This window comes from Dufourea novaeangliae, unplaced genomic scaffold, assembly GCF_001272555.1.
Source record: "Dufourea novaeangliae isolate 0120121106 unplaced genomic scaffold, ASM127255v1 scaffold110, whole genome shotgun sequence".
NCBI lineage: Eukaryota > Metazoa > Arthropoda > Insecta > Hymenoptera > Halictidae > Dufourea > Dufourea novaeangliae.
The window spans coordinates 346,377-364,899 of NW_015373985.1; the positions used below are offsets into that span (position 1 = coordinate 346,377).

At 34.0% G+C, this 18,523-nt stretch overlaps 1 protein-coding gene across 1 annotated transcript; it reads left to right on the plus strand.

Annotated features, from left to right (window-relative positions):
* The first annotated feature begins 453 nt into the window (after positions 1 to 453).
* On the plus strand, positions 454 to 18,041 carry LOC107187315. Its single transcript, XM_015575388.1, has 5 exons — positions 454 to 508; positions 6,112 to 6,330; positions 12,106 to 12,373; positions 17,810 to 17,944; positions 18,026 to 18,041. The coding sequence occupies exons 1-5, from the start codon at positions 454 to 456 to the stop codon at positions 18,039 to 18,041; spliced, it is 693 nt and encodes a 230-aa protein (XP_015430874.1).
* The last annotated feature ends 482 nt before the right edge of the window (positions 18,042 to 18,523 follow it).

Sequence of the window (18,523 nt, forward strand, 5' to 3'; positions counted from 1 at the left end):
TGGTTGTTAAATTTAATTTTACATCTATTTTGTATAACTATATTTTGCTCTCGGAAATTAGTAACTGTATCCTAAAAATAAATAGGAATCAATATGCATGTGTATCCCTGTACTTTAAATGACACGTACTTAAATACGTGTACACGTGTATTTAAATACACGTGAAATAGGAATCTCTAGTCTATACCCTATCCGGGCCATAGCCCGAAACGAAACCGAAAGCGACGAAACGCGACGAGACGCTCGGCTCTATTCGCCATCGGACCGAGACCGCACGATCGCTTGCCATGAAATCCCGGTGAACGATTCTGGTGGGGTATCGAGATACCCAAAGAGCGTAGATGGCGGCAGCCAAGTGAAGGGAGGAGCACTCTGTCCCGAGGTCGATAACTAAGTGTCAGTAGTCAGAGTCGACCCGTGCCGGATCAGACCCCAGCAGTCCAGCTGTGTACTATGAGCCATCTGTGGAGCCTGACCTTATTGGCCCTGGCGGCTTTTCTGGCCTGCGGTAAGTTTTTTTTGCCACCAATCAGCACCCAAGTGCGCCACCTCGAACCACCAGCACCACCACCACCCATTCCACGCGTTTCTCCCCCATGGGACCTACGACGCATCATCCCATGGGGCCCCCACGATGCATCTCGAACGGTGCACATCGCCGTTCTCCGGGTTGCATCCCGGCAGGCGTATTATCTCTCCTCGGATCTTGTGCTCCCCTGTTCCACGGTGTTACGACACCCACGTGGCTGAATTTCAATAACTTTCACTAACGGTCCCAAGCCGAAGCAGGGCTCCTCTCTCGCCATATGGCTGCAACCGTGGCGACCTATGATATAATGGCGGCCGAGTCTGGTCTAGCGTTTTACGCCTTCCTAGTCTATTATTCCGGACGTGCATCGGGCGTATCGATGCTTGCCATCTACCCGTGGTGCATTACTCATGCGCACCTTGAAGACTATTCGTCTCTCGATTTTTGTTTTCTTCCTTCATTTCTTCCAACCCCCTTTCTCTTTCACTGTGGGTTTCTATCTTTGTTCTACCAGTGTGATTTATCATTCGTATGTCCTTACTATTGCGCTGCTGGAATCTTGGTGTTCAGGTTTGTTGGAGGATACCTGGCGCCTAGAAGTTCCTGAATTCAATTAGCCACCAGTACTGGGTTGTTTATGGCCTCAGGTGCTACTAGTCTCACCTATTATCTTGAATATCCCGGGTATTTATGACTTTATTCCCGCGGTTCATTAATCTTGGATCGACTATGTTTCCTGGGTGATCTATGCTCGTGATCCTTCCGGTTACTTGGGGCCTTAGGGGATTCAGTGTTGATGTATCGAAGATGCCTCGCAAAGTTCGCGTGAAACTATTCTATGCATTCATGCAAATTACAAGTATAATACCATTTTCTTAATTTTAGTGTTATTAACATTGTGATACTATCAATATTGTAATATTTTGGATATTATAGTATTTTCAATATTATAGTATCTTCAATATTGTAGTATTTTCAGTATTGTAATACTTTTTATATCGTAATAATCTTAATATTGAAGTATTCTCAACATTGTAATATTTTTAATGCTGTAATATTTTCAATATCGTAATATTTGCAGTATTGTAATACTTTTAATATTGGAGTATTCTTAATATTGAAATATTTTTAATCGAATAGCAGCAATTAGATAGTAATATTTTTCTTTTGGAAATAGTTATAATTGGAATATTTCAGTTACTTTATCCTGAATACCTGAACGAATTTGATAGAATTGTGTAAGGTGAATATTGTTACAGTGTGTGAGTTTCTCTTTCTATTAATGTATTAAGTTCGTTCCCTTTCTCTTTATTCCCTCGTCACTACTCTACTTCCTTTCTATTGTGACGGTCTCGGATATCAACGACGATTTTTGTGATTTCGTTTTCCGGAATTTTTCTCCCTATAAAGAAGCGGCGACTTTCGATTCGACGGTGCATGAACGCATCGTGATCCACTTTTTATTCAGTTTCTTTTACCAGCGTGCTCTCTCATGCAAGACAAAATCGTGAAGCTTCGTGACTGCCGGTCGATCGTCTGTTTGCAGCCTCCGATTGCTTTTACGTTTTGATATTCACAGTTGTGAATTTATCATTTCAATGTTTCGATACATTATCAGCATTGTTTCTAGTGGAATTTATTTTCATCGCAAAAGAGACTTACTGAAATTTCAAAGTGTTTTACAATGATTCTAACTGGATAAAGTCATGTTAATTCATATCAATACTTCTTTTGTAAAAGTATTGTTTTTAAAAATGTATAGAAACAGAACAAATATATAACGAATAATATACTTATCCCATAGAAACAGATGTAAACTACATGTAAACATAATACCGTAATTTAAAGTTTTATGAATTTTATTATGTACTCGAATAAGATTTCAACTCCTACTGATCCTATGTATTTAAAAAATTAAAGAACGCATGTTGTATAAACATTTTATAAACTTTGTAGTTCGGTTCTAATTATTAGTTAAAGTTATTTTAATTTTACACGAAGGTAAGACATTCTCTGTTACGGACTTAAATTTTGTTTGGATGTATAATTCAGAATCTGATCTTTTCATTTCAATAAAATTTTATGAAAATCAATCAAATGTACGATATTAGAACACAAGTTATTGATTTCAAAGATATTTCTGCTCTACCTTCACACCGTGATTGTCTGGCGACTGGTTTTCTGAATATATTTATGTATTTTATATCTTAGAATTGCAAATTACTAACAAAAAATGGAAACTGTCTAAACACATTCCGCAACTTAGGCACCATAATGGAACATCTATAAGCGTAACAACAGTAAGCGTAATTGTAAAAAAAAATATTAATATCATTAATTTATAATATGAAAGAACTCGTTAACTTACTCTCGATTTGTAAAATGTTAATCTTTTATAACAATACACAATTTCATTTTCTCAGAGTCTACTATCGATGCTATTTTATATTATACTGTGAATTTTGGGGCGTTTTTTTCTTACTTAACGAACAATTTGCAATATAAACCCTTTTTATAATTTATATATGAATATATAATATATTCTATTCCATAATTTTTTACAAAGAAATCGGGTTATGGAAAAGGATTTGCACAAACCCATTCTTTGAACGGAATTTTACAGGTTCCTATGTTATAAAAGTTTTAATTACCTTACTTAACGTTAACTATAGGAAGACTTGCAAATGATATATTTTATGTTATTGTATATTGTTCGTTTCACTCAATATTTTTATTATAAAAGATCTGCGTGTGCAAACACTTATTTTACCCCCTAGTTATTAAATTGTATAATTTTTAATGGTTGTAAATTGCCGTGAAAGTTTAACAGGGCGCCGATGTGCGTATTTTCTATGCACTATTTTTACGTTTTTAAGAAAAGTTCTTTACCTAGCCCGAATTTGCTGCACAGTATCGGATTCTGTAGACATTTCTGTAGCAGAAACCATCCAAATAAAGTGTCGGAACGGTTTTTAATTCGGACAGGTCGAGAAGATATCCGTCGGCAACGTGTCCGCGGCGTTTTATCATCACGCGGCCATTGTTCGCTCACCTGGACTCCTCAGTGCCGTAGCTACGCGTGATCGACACCGAAAGTACCAATGGAAAACTCAGGACCTGTATTTAGATACTTGAAAGCAAAATTTCCACGCATATCTAATGCGAAAATAAAAAAAGGCATGTTTGTTGGCCCTCAAATCAGGGATTTGATAAGACCAAAATCTTATCTACACGTTGAATAATTTGAAAAAAGCAGTATGGTTTTCATTTAAAAAAAACCCAGAAAATTTTCTCGGCAACAATAGATGAAAAAATTACCAATCGCAGCACGTAGCCAACGTTACCGCGGGAACTCGGCTGGCAGACTTGTGCTCTGATTGGTCGGGGTTTTTCATTAATATCCCGTTAACAAAGTCTCAGATAACATTTTTGCTAAGGAATAACTTGTTTCAAATCAACTCACGAGTCTCCCATTTCCGTACCCTCCAACATTTTTGTTACACTCTGTAGAGATAATAACAGATAATAATGCATTTTTCGTACTCAAGGTCACATGAAAGTCATACTATTATAGGTCATTGAATCGGTCTTGGTCTCAACTATTATGTCACGACAATAAAAACATCTAGAGGAAAGGTGTCTAGAACGATCCCTTTAAGGCGTAATTTATATAAAAAATACAAATGCTCATTATCTAAATAAAAATAAAATAGTTTTTGTAAGTTAGTCTATCTACCTTACCATTGGCTTAAATAAAATTTAGTTACCTGATCAATTATATTTTTTATTCACATTTCTTTGAAGGTATACTTAACCTGTCAACCGAGGAAAACGAGTTAATTCGTCGTTTACCTTCAATTGTATCTTTGGAAAATTCCAATCAATCAATTACAATGTCTGTGGTAGTGTAAATTACATCGTAACCGATGTCTACCGCATGCAGAGTCACATTAAATCGTCGTTATTCATTTTTAATTGTGTCCATTTGGAAGTTCCTCGGCGAGAAATCACCCGGTTAACAGGTTAAGGATCAGTTTGTAATGTATCTGTATAAAATGATCCCCGGGTATATGCCTACTGATAGTAAATACGACGAACATTAAAAAGCATTCCATTTATTGCATTTTATTTAAATAAAAACATCTTTGAAGCGTTGTTTTTCTTTTATACTGACGGAGCATTATGGTAACTAGAACAAAAAACAATAATATAGCATATGGGTAAAATGATTCCTGGGATTATTTTATCCTACTAGAGAGAGATTATATGACCCCGAACGCCCAACTCACATTCAGTGGTTGAATATAACCTCAACTTATTACATGCAGTAGCAAAACATCAATTAGCTTATTATTGAATTGTGGTTAAATTCGCGCAAGAAGCAGCTGTCACATTAAACCGTTTATGGCAAAAATTACACAACATTGAAAAAGATCTTATCTTAGATAAATTGCAGTAATTTTAAAACAAAACTATTTTTTTTATATTAAATTATTTAATTATATTAATTATATTAAATTATATATTAAATTTTTCTTGTGGACAAGACACAGAGCACTGATGACGTGTGAGGAGAACTATTGTGGAACCACATTACGATATAGCACCACTAATAGCCACAGGGCAGCCAGGAATCATTTTACCCCAAGGGATCGTTTCAGACACCTTTCCCCTACCTATGTAGTCCGATTTAAAAAAATATCGATGACCTTAAAATTTCCAAAAGTATGACCTTAAGAACGATTTGTTGATTATCACAGTATTTTCCCCTTCCAACCCAATAGTTTTGTGTTATATTTTATTCTATCTTTAAAAGCAAAAGAGATATTTAACCCTTGTATAGGCAACCGGGTACTCGGGTACCCAGGTATCCGTTTCTAAATTTCCTTTCACAGTTTGTTATGTTCTTGTCTAAAACAGCACTTGATATATTATAGGAAGGTAAAACTAAGAGTTTTGGTAAAGTATGAAAGTAAAATTATCTATGTTTAACTAATCTGTCAGAATAGGAATATTCCGATTGCTCAATAATCGTCAATATTTTCACATGATACGATCCTAATAACTCTCCACTCCCCGCACGAGTACTTCCCAACCTTGATGTGGCTCGGGCCTAAAAAAGCTGGAACGGTTGGAAAGTCGGGGGTAATAAGCTCCCCGGGGTAATGCCTACCCTAGTCCCAATTGAAGGGCTTTGTGAAAGCAAGTGTGCATGAGCCGAGTTGTGGCCTTGGAGGAGGTACCGAAACCTCCTCTCCCGGGAGACACGTTCTTAACTAACTAACTAAGTAGCTAACTATGGTTGGACATCCTGTATAATCCACACTGAACTGTTTGAGGCACACGATTTAAAAAAAAATAAAAACCCTAGTTGCACAGAATTGTCTTTAATATAAAAAAAATTATATAAAAATAAAATATTAAACTGTACGACGATGAGTAACTTGAACTTTTCGAGGTGGGTTAAAATATATCTCACCATGTATAAAAAGCTAAGCAAAAGGTGGGACAGTTTTCAACCCACCTAACCCTAAAGAGTTAAAGGGATGATTTGTTTGATTTTCGTTTGAATTTTTTGACAGGCAACGGAGCCACCCTTCTGGGCGCGCCACCCTGCCCCCAAGCGTACGGCGTCCAGGCGTACGCCCATCCGGAGAGCTGCAACGCGTACTTCCTATGCACGAACGGCACCCTGACCCTCGAGTACTGCGAGAACGGGCTGCTTTTCGACGGCCATGGAGCCGTCCACGACCATTGCAACTATAACTGGGCGGTGAAGTGCGGAGATCGCAAGGTTGACCGTAAGTATCGCGTTACGCTCTCGATAATCGTTGGATGGTGTCATAACTAGACTGCGAATTTTTATGGAAAATAACATTTTCTAAAGTAATTTATAGAGACAGGAGCAAATGTAGAAATTTATTTTTCCTCTTAAATATCTTATTGGGTTCAGAGGAAAACAGAAAAATCATTGGAACCGATGAAAGTTTTGTTTTTTATTGTATTTCACAGAGCCTTATGAGCTATAAATGTATAAAATACGCAGTCTAGTCATAACAAATGCGTGGCGAAGTGTGCGCCAAGGTTTTATTTTTTGTCGGTAACTATATGGATTTACGCGCGACAACCGTGGATTCGTTAATGAGAACAATTCCGTTGTTGGGTTATCCCATAAGTAATACGGTTTTTTCAGTATGTACATTCCCCTTCAAAAGTTTGGAAGCAGTTAATCCTTATATTCACACATTATCTAATAATTACGAAGAACTATTTCTTTTTGTACTTTTGTTTATATTACGCGACACATAAATAATTTACAACAAGATTTCGACATTTTATTATGTCTCAAAGTTATGTATAATAATAGACATTATAAAGTTATTATACGTAATAAGATCCATTTATGCTGCCTTTGATCGGTGAAACTTTTTGAAATATTTAAAAGAAATTACAGTTTTATAAGTTCTTATTGTATTGCTGACAATATTGAACACTTGAGTTCCAGCAAATGAAAGAAAAAAAGAACAATAATTCTTATTTTACCAGTAAGCCTTTAAAAGCATATAAAAATAATGTATCGTGCCATTTATTTATACAAGACCAGAACAAACTATTATGTACATACATACAGATACGAAAACATATATGATATTAATATATTATTTTGTAATTTCGAATACGTAGCCATATAGTAACAGTGATTTGCTGGTGGCTTTGCTGCTATTGAATATCCAACTTAATATTACGCACAGACCATTTTCAAGAAACAAAGTGAAATTATTCGTTAATTATTAAGTTTACGACTAATAGAGGTCAGTACTTTTTTACTCAAAATTTAACGCTCTTCGATATTTTGGCATAAAACATATAGCATTCCATTAAAAAAAAAGAAGTTGACCTTCAAATCTCTGAAACGCCTCCACTTACAAAAAAAATATATGCATTACATAATGTATTCCTCCAAACCATACAACTTTTCTACAAAAAAAATGTTTTCATACAATGCATACTTTAGAAGTTATTCAGGGTGAACAAGTTGCGTGGACCACCGTGTATATTGGAATCTGACAGTGAGGACGCCACTGTAGTTCCGAAGCTTTGCGATCAGGTCAGAATGGGACTCATGTCATACGAGCGTCGTATACCGTTATAAAGAAACGAATATTAAAAAAGAAGTTACAATAATGTTTCTATCGTTAAGTAGTTTGTTTGAATTTACAAATTCAACATCAAACCGTAGCAATTTTATAGAAGTAGAAAAATTAATTGATGCGAAGCAGTTAAATTATTACGGAATAGCTACCGAAAACGATGTCCAGTATGAATTAACGGCTTTTTGCCTGCAAATGTCCAATTTGACCGTAGGCCATTCTCATAAAGTATAAATAATTATTAAATAAAATAATATAATTGAATTTGCAAAATGCAGCTGTAAAAGTGTGATCTTAGTGAAAAGTGCAAGAATCTTGTTTTAAACATCTTCGTGCTTTCATGCTTCAATTTGAGATATCAAATGATAAAATTGACAATTAACTTATTGTATAAAAAATTAACATACATTGTAAATACAAATATTTATGATTGTGCAAGCATACGTACATTATCTGAAAAAAGTAATTGTATTTTTTGAAATACAAAATGCAGACATGCATATAGGATGACACTTTCTTTCCAATTTTTAATATTTCTTTCCACATTTTTAAAAATTTTCTCACAGGGTTACGAAATTTTGATTACTTATATTTATTATTCGTGAGGGAAAGTTAAAGCAAGTTTTTACAGATAATAGAGTGAAGGAGTAATTGAAATAGCTGAGTCTATTCTTGGACAGTTGATTGCGATTATTATTCATTAATTTCTTGGTTAACGTGTATTCATTTTTTCTGAAACTCGACTTTTTTGTTCTGATTTCAGTGAAAAGTTAATTAATTTCTACAAAATTTTTAGGATTATTCTGTTCGTAATGATAGAATCTTCCAATTGGATGGTTAAAGATTTTTTTTATATAAAATTTTTTATGCGATATTAGCCAGTGAAAAAATAAATAGAAATTATTGAAAAAGTAAATAACATTACCAGCTTTACAAGAATTTGCTATACATATAAAGAATCTATAAAAATATTCCTCTTTTGATGGAAGTAGGTAGTCAAGAATATTTCTTTATAAAAAAATTAATATTACCAATATAGAGCCTAGAAAACGTGTTCAGAACAACTCTAAATTTTAAGTAAAAGTTGTATTCTGAGAAAGTTTCACTCCCGATTTCGAGGCAAAGAAACTTATGGACACACGTGTATCATCTGTGTAAGAAAGTAAAAGTTGCATGACTGAACTGAATTTTGGTAACCTTGCTTCAGTGTGTCACGTCGGTACCATTCATCATGAACATTTGACGCGAAGTATATTGTATTTCACTCGGGTACAAAACTTGTTTTTGTCAGTTTACGTCGTTATTGAGAATTTAATGACTACTTTCTTCGGTACTTTATTTTCTCAATGTCGGATTCTAGTCTTATTTAGATGAAAGTGAAATTAAATAGATCAAAGTTTAACACAGTTTCATTTATAAACTGCTCGAAATAATTAAATGATTGTTACCACGAGCAATTTTATTGAAATGAATGTTGGTTTTATAAAACATACTTTTCTTATGGTCCTAACACCTAGATTTTCTTGAATAAAAAAAATTTCTCGGAATTGTACGCTATTATTGGGGGCACAACGGGTGCAATATAAGACCTGTAATTTCTTTTGAGCCATTTAAACATATAAAATGTCCTTGTTTACTATTAAAGGAACTAGTAAATAATCCACAATTATTGTGAAATTCCATGTTTCTATATAATTCGAATCTCTATCCTATTTTTACAGTGTACGTTATTTGCTTCCATTATCCACCCTTATTTTATCCAAGCAGAAGACAGGAAAAATATTCTGAAATTCAACTATACTGTTGCCATATCGAAGCCACAATGAATTACTTATTGGTGCATCTAGTAAATTTATTATTGTCCTCTTTTCTTCTTAATATTTGTACACATATTCTACTACTATCTGTTCCCCATTTCTTTGTCCCTAACTTTACAGTCACTTTCCTATCTAGACCTCGCCTTCAAATCTCCACCTCGTTATAATATATTAGACATTACCGCCTAAAAATTTACGTTTGCGGCTGTTTGCACAAGTTCACATTTCTGTAAAATAATTTAAAGATTTATGCACAGACTTAAGACTGAAGTTAAAAATGCATAACAGTAAAACAATCTACAGTCTAGTGATCATCTAGTCAGCTATTGTGCAAGGTATTTGCAATGTATTATATGGAAATAGGTACGAATTAATGTAAGAGCTTGTTCGTGTTCAAGTTATTAGCCATAACTAGAGAAAAATAGTAAAACAATACACAATGGGTGTATTTATATTATCCACTAACGGAATCGCCCACAATGTTATGCATGAGGCGGCATAATTCTATCACTAGTCTGCGGATCTTTAAGCATTATTCAGATTTTTATTAGTCAATTTACTGAACAGAAATTTTCTCAGAGATTTCTTTTCTTTATAGACAGTTTTTTGGATCCAGTGTAAAGTAAAATTCATACTAATCTTCACGAAATATTTTACTCACATTTACGAAAAAAGTATAATATTAGCAGTCTACCTAACAAGTATAATAATACAATATTTAAATATACGTAGCGTTTAAGACTCACCGTCCACTTGGCACAAGTTTTTAAAATTCCCGCCTCTGTCCGCTGCACGCGCGTAGTCTTCTGCGCAACACCCCCGAATTGTTTGAAATAACATTGTTCACTCACTCAAATTTTGTTTCAAAACTTCAGATATACACTCACAGAATGCAATAACTAGACTGTGAATATTTATGTAAATTTAAATTCTTCGAATATCAAAGATGATCAAAAGTTGGTTTTCTTCAACGATAATTCCATTAGGCTGAAAATAAATGGCGTCTTTATCATATTAAAGTCTCCATTTTATCGTGTTTTCTATATTTAAATATTTCAGTAAATGGATAAAATACACAGTCTAGATGCACGTAGAAGAGAAATTTAATAGAAAAACAGAAACAAGAGTAAGACGACAGAGTATTTCCGGAAGTGTGCGGACTTCCTTTCAACGCGACTGAAAGCGTACATCGATGCGAAGCGGCCGGATGCTTGCAGGAAACTGACCACATTTGACCTCCCGATATTTAATCGAGCTTAAGTTTTCCTCGAAGTAAGGTTTGACGAATATTATATCTGAAAGGGAATTGTTTTGGAATTGTTCTTCAGCCGACCTTCTGCAATGTTTTTGATTGGCAAATTCCAGGTGTATTATTCATGCAGACAGATGTGCGTAATAGGGCACGAAATAATATGAAAAAAACTTAATATTGTGGTAGTAATAAAATATATACGTTTCAAAGAACAAATTGTGATTTTCTGATTAAAAATCGGACATACAAAAATTACCCATTTCCATTTATTTTGAAAAATAGTATGTACTCAAATTTGTCACAAATCTAACCTACAAATTAACCATTGAATTATAGACTTAATACTAGGATTTTGCTTTAGAATATAGAAATTCCGAAGAATGTAATAACCTTTTAATAAATAATTTTTGTTTGTACTTATTAAGTCCTTATTCTTATTTACAATCTGTCATGATGACTATAAGCAAATACACGTATTATGTAGTTATTAAAGTTAACATGTAGCTCAACCCACCATTGTGGGAAAAGCGCTTAATTCAAAATAGTTACTATATTTTTGAATAGATCCTATCTTTTACTTGAGGAGATCTATGAAGTGTTTCCGTTTTAGTCTTCTCAAGATTGGTTCGAAGCGTATCAAAGTTGTTAGGTTGGTGTGAGAATCTATTCGTTCTTTGTGTTTTTTTGTGTGGCGGGTTATTTCTTCTAGAACTTGAGCTACTTTTACATCCATGCGGATGGATTGTAATATGTGTAGTGTATTTATGTAATTAACAGACTGTATATTTTTTTATATACGCTTTTTAACGCGTACTATTTGTACAGGGTGATTCCGAATCATTGTCACAGAATTTATCAGCGTATTCTAGACAGCGGAATACATTTCTTAGAGATAGATTTCTTTTGGATTTTAAAATAAATTGAGAATTCCTATGTATTTTAATTTATTTAAGTTACAAAAAAATGTTAATTAGGTATTATTTTTGACAAGTTCTTTTTTCTGTTCACTACTTCTTATGAAACTATTAATTACTTATGTTATGATAAATAACATACTCTTAATTAAATAAATATATCAATAATATAAGATTATATTGTTAAATAAAACTACTAACAGTTTGGTATTTTCATTTATCTTATGGAATTTTCCGTGGAACTTTTATTACACAGATTCTAAAATATCTGTTCCATGAGAACACTTATTAAACAAGTTCCCAAGGGTAATATTTCTTTCCATAAAAATTCCATAGGTCCAAATATTTTCTTAAACGAAACATAAGTTCGAACAAAATTTAAAAAAAAAATGAAAGACAACTGTTTATTTCGATCCCTGACCTTACGGAATATCATTTTCAGTTACACCCCTCAGCAGTCCCGGTTGCGAGTACCAATTCGGCTTATATCCCGCCAGCGATGCTTGCAGTACCACATATATCCGGTGTGTCCACGGTATACCGAAAGAAGCACACTGCGACGCTGGATTAGTGTACGAAGAAAAGAGTCACACCTGTGTCTGGCCAGATCAACTGTTGCCTTACTGCAATCCAGAGGAAATTGTCGGTTTTAAATGCCCCCACAAAGTGCCTTCCCACAGCGCCGCCGCTAAATTCTGGCCCCATCCAAGGTACGTGAATCACATAGGGTAAATGTTCCAATTACGGCCAGTGCCCCTAATATTGCCACTTTATTTATTTTACTTGATAAAAGCATAATGTATAAAGAATTGTGTACAAAAAACATATTATTAAATTGAGACTCTGATTTATATAAAAACAAACAAATACGTGTACTTGTATGTACCTGGTGTTTAAAAATTAATGTTGCAAAATGAAAATGGAATTTGAGCATCAAAAACGCAACTATGTACATACGTAAATGGGAAGCGATGGTGAAATCATCTTAGACAAAGAGTCGTAATTTTACAATTTAACCTGTATCTATTGCAGACAATGAATTGTTGAAGTATTATATACATATAAGTATTGCTTTAATTTCTGTGGTGACAATTATAGAGACAATGAGTTTGCTCGCAGACTTTAATTAATTATCAATTAATTCTTCATGTTTAATGTATGAAACTTTGCCTTTTACTGAAAGAGATGTTAAATAACATTATTGTCCAAACTGGGACGATTTTTAAGTTAAATAACACATAAAATGATTAAATGAAGTTATGCAAGAATCTTAAGGTGGCAGTAATTGGGATATCAACCCTACAGTATCTGAATTAAGGATACAGTCTGTTAAGAAATAATAGATTCAGTCATAGTTATAGCCATAACTCATGAACAGATGTATCAATGAATTTTGAAATTTTCAGGGTATTAGGCACTTATATTATCAAATTTTTCTGAATGTAGTTAATTTTTGACTGTTAATAAATGATAGGTTCACTTGTTAAAAAAGTGGTTATATGTATACGATGAAAATTAGTATTTAATAAACTTATCATTAGACTGCGAATTTTTATACAAAATTACATTTTATGAAGTAATTTATTAAGACAGGAGCAAGTGTAGGAACTTCTTTTCTCTCTTAACTATTTTACTGGGTTCAGAATAAACCAGAAAACCCGTTGTAAATGATGTAAGTTTTGTCCTTTATTGGATTTTGCAGAGCCCTATAGACTGTAAATACATAAAATCCGCAGTCTTCTTATTACTTTTCATGATATATTAAGTTTTTTGGCATTAACACATCACTTGACCACTTTTTTAGCAAGTAAACCTATCATTTACTCACGGTCAGAACTTGACTACGTTCAGAAAAAATGTTTAATTTTGTTTTGACACAATATCTATAAATAATGTTTAACATATAAATTTCATAATAAGTGCCTAATACCTGGAAAATTTCAGATTGATTGATACAGTTTTTCATGTGTTACGAGTTACGAACATAACTATGACTGAACCTATAATTTTTTAACACACTGTACCATCGATGTTACATTAAGCAATCAATGTTTGATTGTTTAAATAACCAACAAAACTGCCTAGTTTGTTTTGTTTAATTGTTTCTTTCTTAGAAAAGTAAATTTTTCAAGAAATCAGTTTCAATTTATTGTAGCAGAGAATTATTTATTACTCAACGGTTTAACAATACAAAAATTCTTTTTCTTTTACATTTTAACTAATAGTCTTTAGGTTTTGAGGAACTGTAATTAATTATTGTTCATGGCTTGCTACTTTAAAACAGCCCTACTCTGAATTGTAACAATGTTTTTGTTAAATAGTACAATTTTATGATAACAGATACAAATAGTTCACTTTTAGAGTGAATTTTTGCAGATATCTCGATGATTTTTTGATATGTCATTCTTCTAGCAAACCGACGATATGTTTTAAGCTTTGACGACATGTTATAAAGCCTTCAACCCTATCACGGATTAAAATGTAATACTCTATTCAAAAACAATCTACAATATGTACTCCCTAGGTTATCGTTACATTCTCCGTTTTCTGAAAAGAAAAACAAATTTTGATTTTATACCGGTTTTAAGTAAATCAGTCATAATGACGATTTATAAAGCTTTCAACCCCATGGTGGACTAAAACTTAATCCTGATTTCTTGATATCCTCCAATAAATGTTCTCTACGTGATCGTTACATTCTTCATTTCTCGAAAATAGAAGTAGATTATTACATTATACCGATTTCAAGTAAATCAATTGCCCTGTTGATATATAAAGCTTTCAACCCCATCATGGATTGAAACGTAGTTCTGATTTCTTGATATCCTACAATAAATGTTCCCCACGCGATCGTTAGATTCTTCATTTCTCGAAAATAGAAGTAGATTATTACATTATACCGATTCCAAGTAAATCAATTGCCCTGTTGATATATGTATAAAACTTTCAACCCCATCATGGATTGAAACGTAATTCTGATTTCTTGATATCCTACAATAAATGTTCTCCACGCGATCGTTACATTCTTCATTTCCAGACACCAGCAAAATTTAAAGTTTATCTTCCATTGATCTCGAGTAAATAAGTACCAAGGCTGACCAATCCTCAAGAATTCTTACTTCACATTATCCTAAAATATTTTCTTCCTGAGTGGGCATTAGCTTCTTTCCTCAGACCCAAAAGGAGGAAAAGACGACGCGTGTTCCCTTCTGCTTAAAAATACATACCCACGATCACTCGTAGATCGTATTTTTATCGTCAACGACTTACGCGACCGGCAAAAAAGGAATATCGCGTGAAAGTCGGGGAACCTTTCTCGATAAACAACATTGCCGGGTGAAAGAGTCACCGCGGCGCCGCAAGAAAATATACTGACCGGGTGTGTTTCACGTTAAAAGCAAAAAAAAGGAGCGGGGTACCTTTTAAATGTCAAGTGATTTGCGTGTACCTGGCGTGCAAATTAAAAACCGGTCTACCATCGCGGAGGGCTGAACCGAGTACACCCGCTGAGAGACAAACATGTGTTCTACGGTTACTCGGTTCATCGTCTGCCGTGTTAACATTAGAGTAACGACACCGAATATGAGACGCAATTTAAGTTTGATTAAGGTGGTTCGTGCTAAATTCGAAAGACTACCCTAGTAGCATTAATAGTTGGCCAACGGCATTCAACAGTTGGGAGTTAGTAGGGATATACACTGAGCGTCAAAATTAAGGGACCACTAAAATTTGCCGAAAATATGGTTTATTTTTAAATGACTATATCTCTGCGAAGAATAGTTATAAAAAATATTGTATACGACCATTCTGTAGCCTGAAGTTTTTAGTTTTTGAATAGGGAATTCACAAATTATTTTCATGTAGTTTGTTCCTTCTTTTATAAAGATGAAGCGCAGCAAGCAAATGTTAAAAAATGTTGGTCAACTGTAAGGGAATGCGTGGGCCAAATAAAATTTTTTCTGGTAATCCCAATGGAATACTTTTAGAGAACAAACTTTTCTCCTTAATTTCGTTTGTTTAATTTTATTGTACAATTTTTATTGGCTGAGTTATTCGTCATCATATGAGAAAAGGCACTTTCCACTTTGAGCGCCTGTAACTTGCGAACGCATGATCGTATAGAAAATTCCGAAAGAATTTTTGAAAGCTGTGAGATTTCTCTTTAAAGGCCTTCAGTTGCCAATTTGTTGAAATTTTCCTTCGTCGTATACAGTCCATTTCAAAATAACGTAAAATATTGCATAATTACCATTTTTCACAAAACACGATGCCATTTTAACCAAAATCGTGGAATCTTTCATGTGTCCACGTTTTTTTTCAAGTTAAATGTACACGTAACCCCTGTGCCAAAGGCCGAACTCATCACATTTTTTTTACCTTATGCCCTCGATAGTGAAACTTGCGATATGGTCTGAAAAATTGGTGAATGACTCTTTTGCGGTACGTTTCCTCTTTAAAACGATGTCGCAGCGTTTGAACTGTTATGATCCGTTTTTTTTTTTAGTTTCACTTTATTTTAGAAGAAAGGAGAGATTTCAGAAATTTAGCAAACACATTTCTAGCCAATCTCTTCGCAATGACAAAAAGTGCTCAATGCGAAGTGCAGATGGTGTGTACATCCTACCCTTCCTTAGTTATTGTGATAGATGCACTCTTTTTTTTACTGAACTTAATTTGCTTTTTTTTTCACCAAACTTCTTCCTTTCCATTACATCTCCTCGCCGTGTAATGAGATGAGTACCCTGGCATCTGCCGGCGCAAAAAAAAAAACGCTGCGCAAGTAAGTATAGTATAGCCAACTGTCTTCCTATTATTGGTTTATTGTAGATACTCAACAATTGGCCCTACAGAAAGAAACCTCCAGTTGGCCCTTCGTATTATAGTGACATGGGCCCTACGTTTGGTATGATAGTTGGCCCAGTTGCAAAAAAGGGTGACAATTTTAACTGTTGGCCAACCAATACTGCATCAAATGCTCATCAAAATGCCAACAATAATTGCTACTAGGGTAGATAATTAAGTAAAATTCATGCAGATTGTTTATTAGAACGAAATACACACACTTGAAAAATTTGAGACATTGTTCGCCGATAAAATAAATAAGAAAAAGCTTCTCGAAAATTCAGTTTTTCACACAGTTCTTATGGCAGTCTTACGATTTCTTACCGGAAGTATAATCTTTTCTTTTCACAGAAATTGGAACTTTTAATCAAAAACTAGGTACTGAAAGTATAAATCCTGATCTTTCTGATGATTAATTAAATCTTGTATTACGCCGAACATTACAGGAAAATCTTTGATAATAAAGTCCAGGATGTGTTGATTGTTGGATAGTTATTGGAACTATGTTGAGACTTGGCAACGTTGTTGAAGTAGTGTCATACCCGCGAAATTCAAATGAACTTAAAAAATATTTTTCTTATTTTGTGTTTTAGTGAATTCTAATTTTCTAAATTATAATGCACGAGAATACAATTAACTTTAGATATAAGAATATTGAATATTGACTATACGCGGGAAATCTGAACAGGCACAGACGTATATATAGGCATGCGTGCAAAAACAACATTGCCATACGTACCAGAAACGAGCACAGTGGAGTCATACGACTAACTAAAACATATTTTTTATTTATAATATAATGACGAATGATTATTGGAAATGTCGTTGAGTTTTATCCCAGATAGCACATGACACTTTGAAGACGGCTTAAATGCGCCTTAGACTTAAAACAGCCGTAAAATGTATGTCTTCAAGGCGTCATGTGCCATCTGGGAGACGTAGCATAATACAAAATTTTGCAACGTAACCTATAAAATATTTCAGGATAAATAATTTATGAAAATTGTGTGCATAGCAATACTTTTTGAAGCCCACTATTAATACGTTATCCTCTTCTTCTTCTTGATCCTTTCGTTTCAGGGCCAATCTTGTTCTGCAAAAGCAGAAATAGTTTCGAAAAGGTGACTACCATCTTGGAATCAAGATGGCGGTCATCGAGATAGGCTCAGAATGTCATAGAAAAGAATCAATGAACACAGTTCTATATTACATAAATACATCATTCGATTGATAATTGTTAACGTAAGACAACTTAAACGTTCATCGAAGGATATTCTGAGCATTGGGACACATTTATTTTTCAGATTCCCTGTACCAGGTGACTGCGGTAGACTGATTACCTGCGTCGACGGTTATCCCCGTTTGTTGACGTGTGGAGATGGAAAACTCTTCGATTCCGTGAGCCTGTCCTGTTTGGACCCCGACGAATTGCCTCACTGGTACTATACTAGTTCCAATTTCACGGTTCCAATCAACAATTTTCAATCGAGAATTACATGAAATAATATTTTCTTTTCCAGCGCTAACAACCTTTAAATAACATAGGGAAGTCAGTCGAACAATCCGAAGATCCCGAAAGTCGTCTTCTATGTTTACTTCAGTCGGCACTCTGTATAAATGGAAAATTCTAAAATAATAATAATATGAAAATAATAATTTGGAAAATTGTGAAACAGGGATATGGAATGAACTTAAAAAAATACATAAGCCTGTTACAATATCTTCGAAATTGAAAATTCGTGTATATCCAGGTTAAAGGAAAATTCTCTACCCGATGAAGATATTTTCTAGATAAATCTCTGCAATTAGTAATAATTCACCAAGAAATTTGTAAAACTTACCTGTATCCTGTATTTAAAAAGTCTTATTTAATAAGAGCAACGGTATGTACTACGAATATTATTCGAATAAAATGTGGACACGAGTACAAAAAAAAAATATACAACGTACACTTTATTTCAACGAGTCTACAATCCGTAGAAGTGTGAACGTTACACGATAGTACATCTTACGATTAA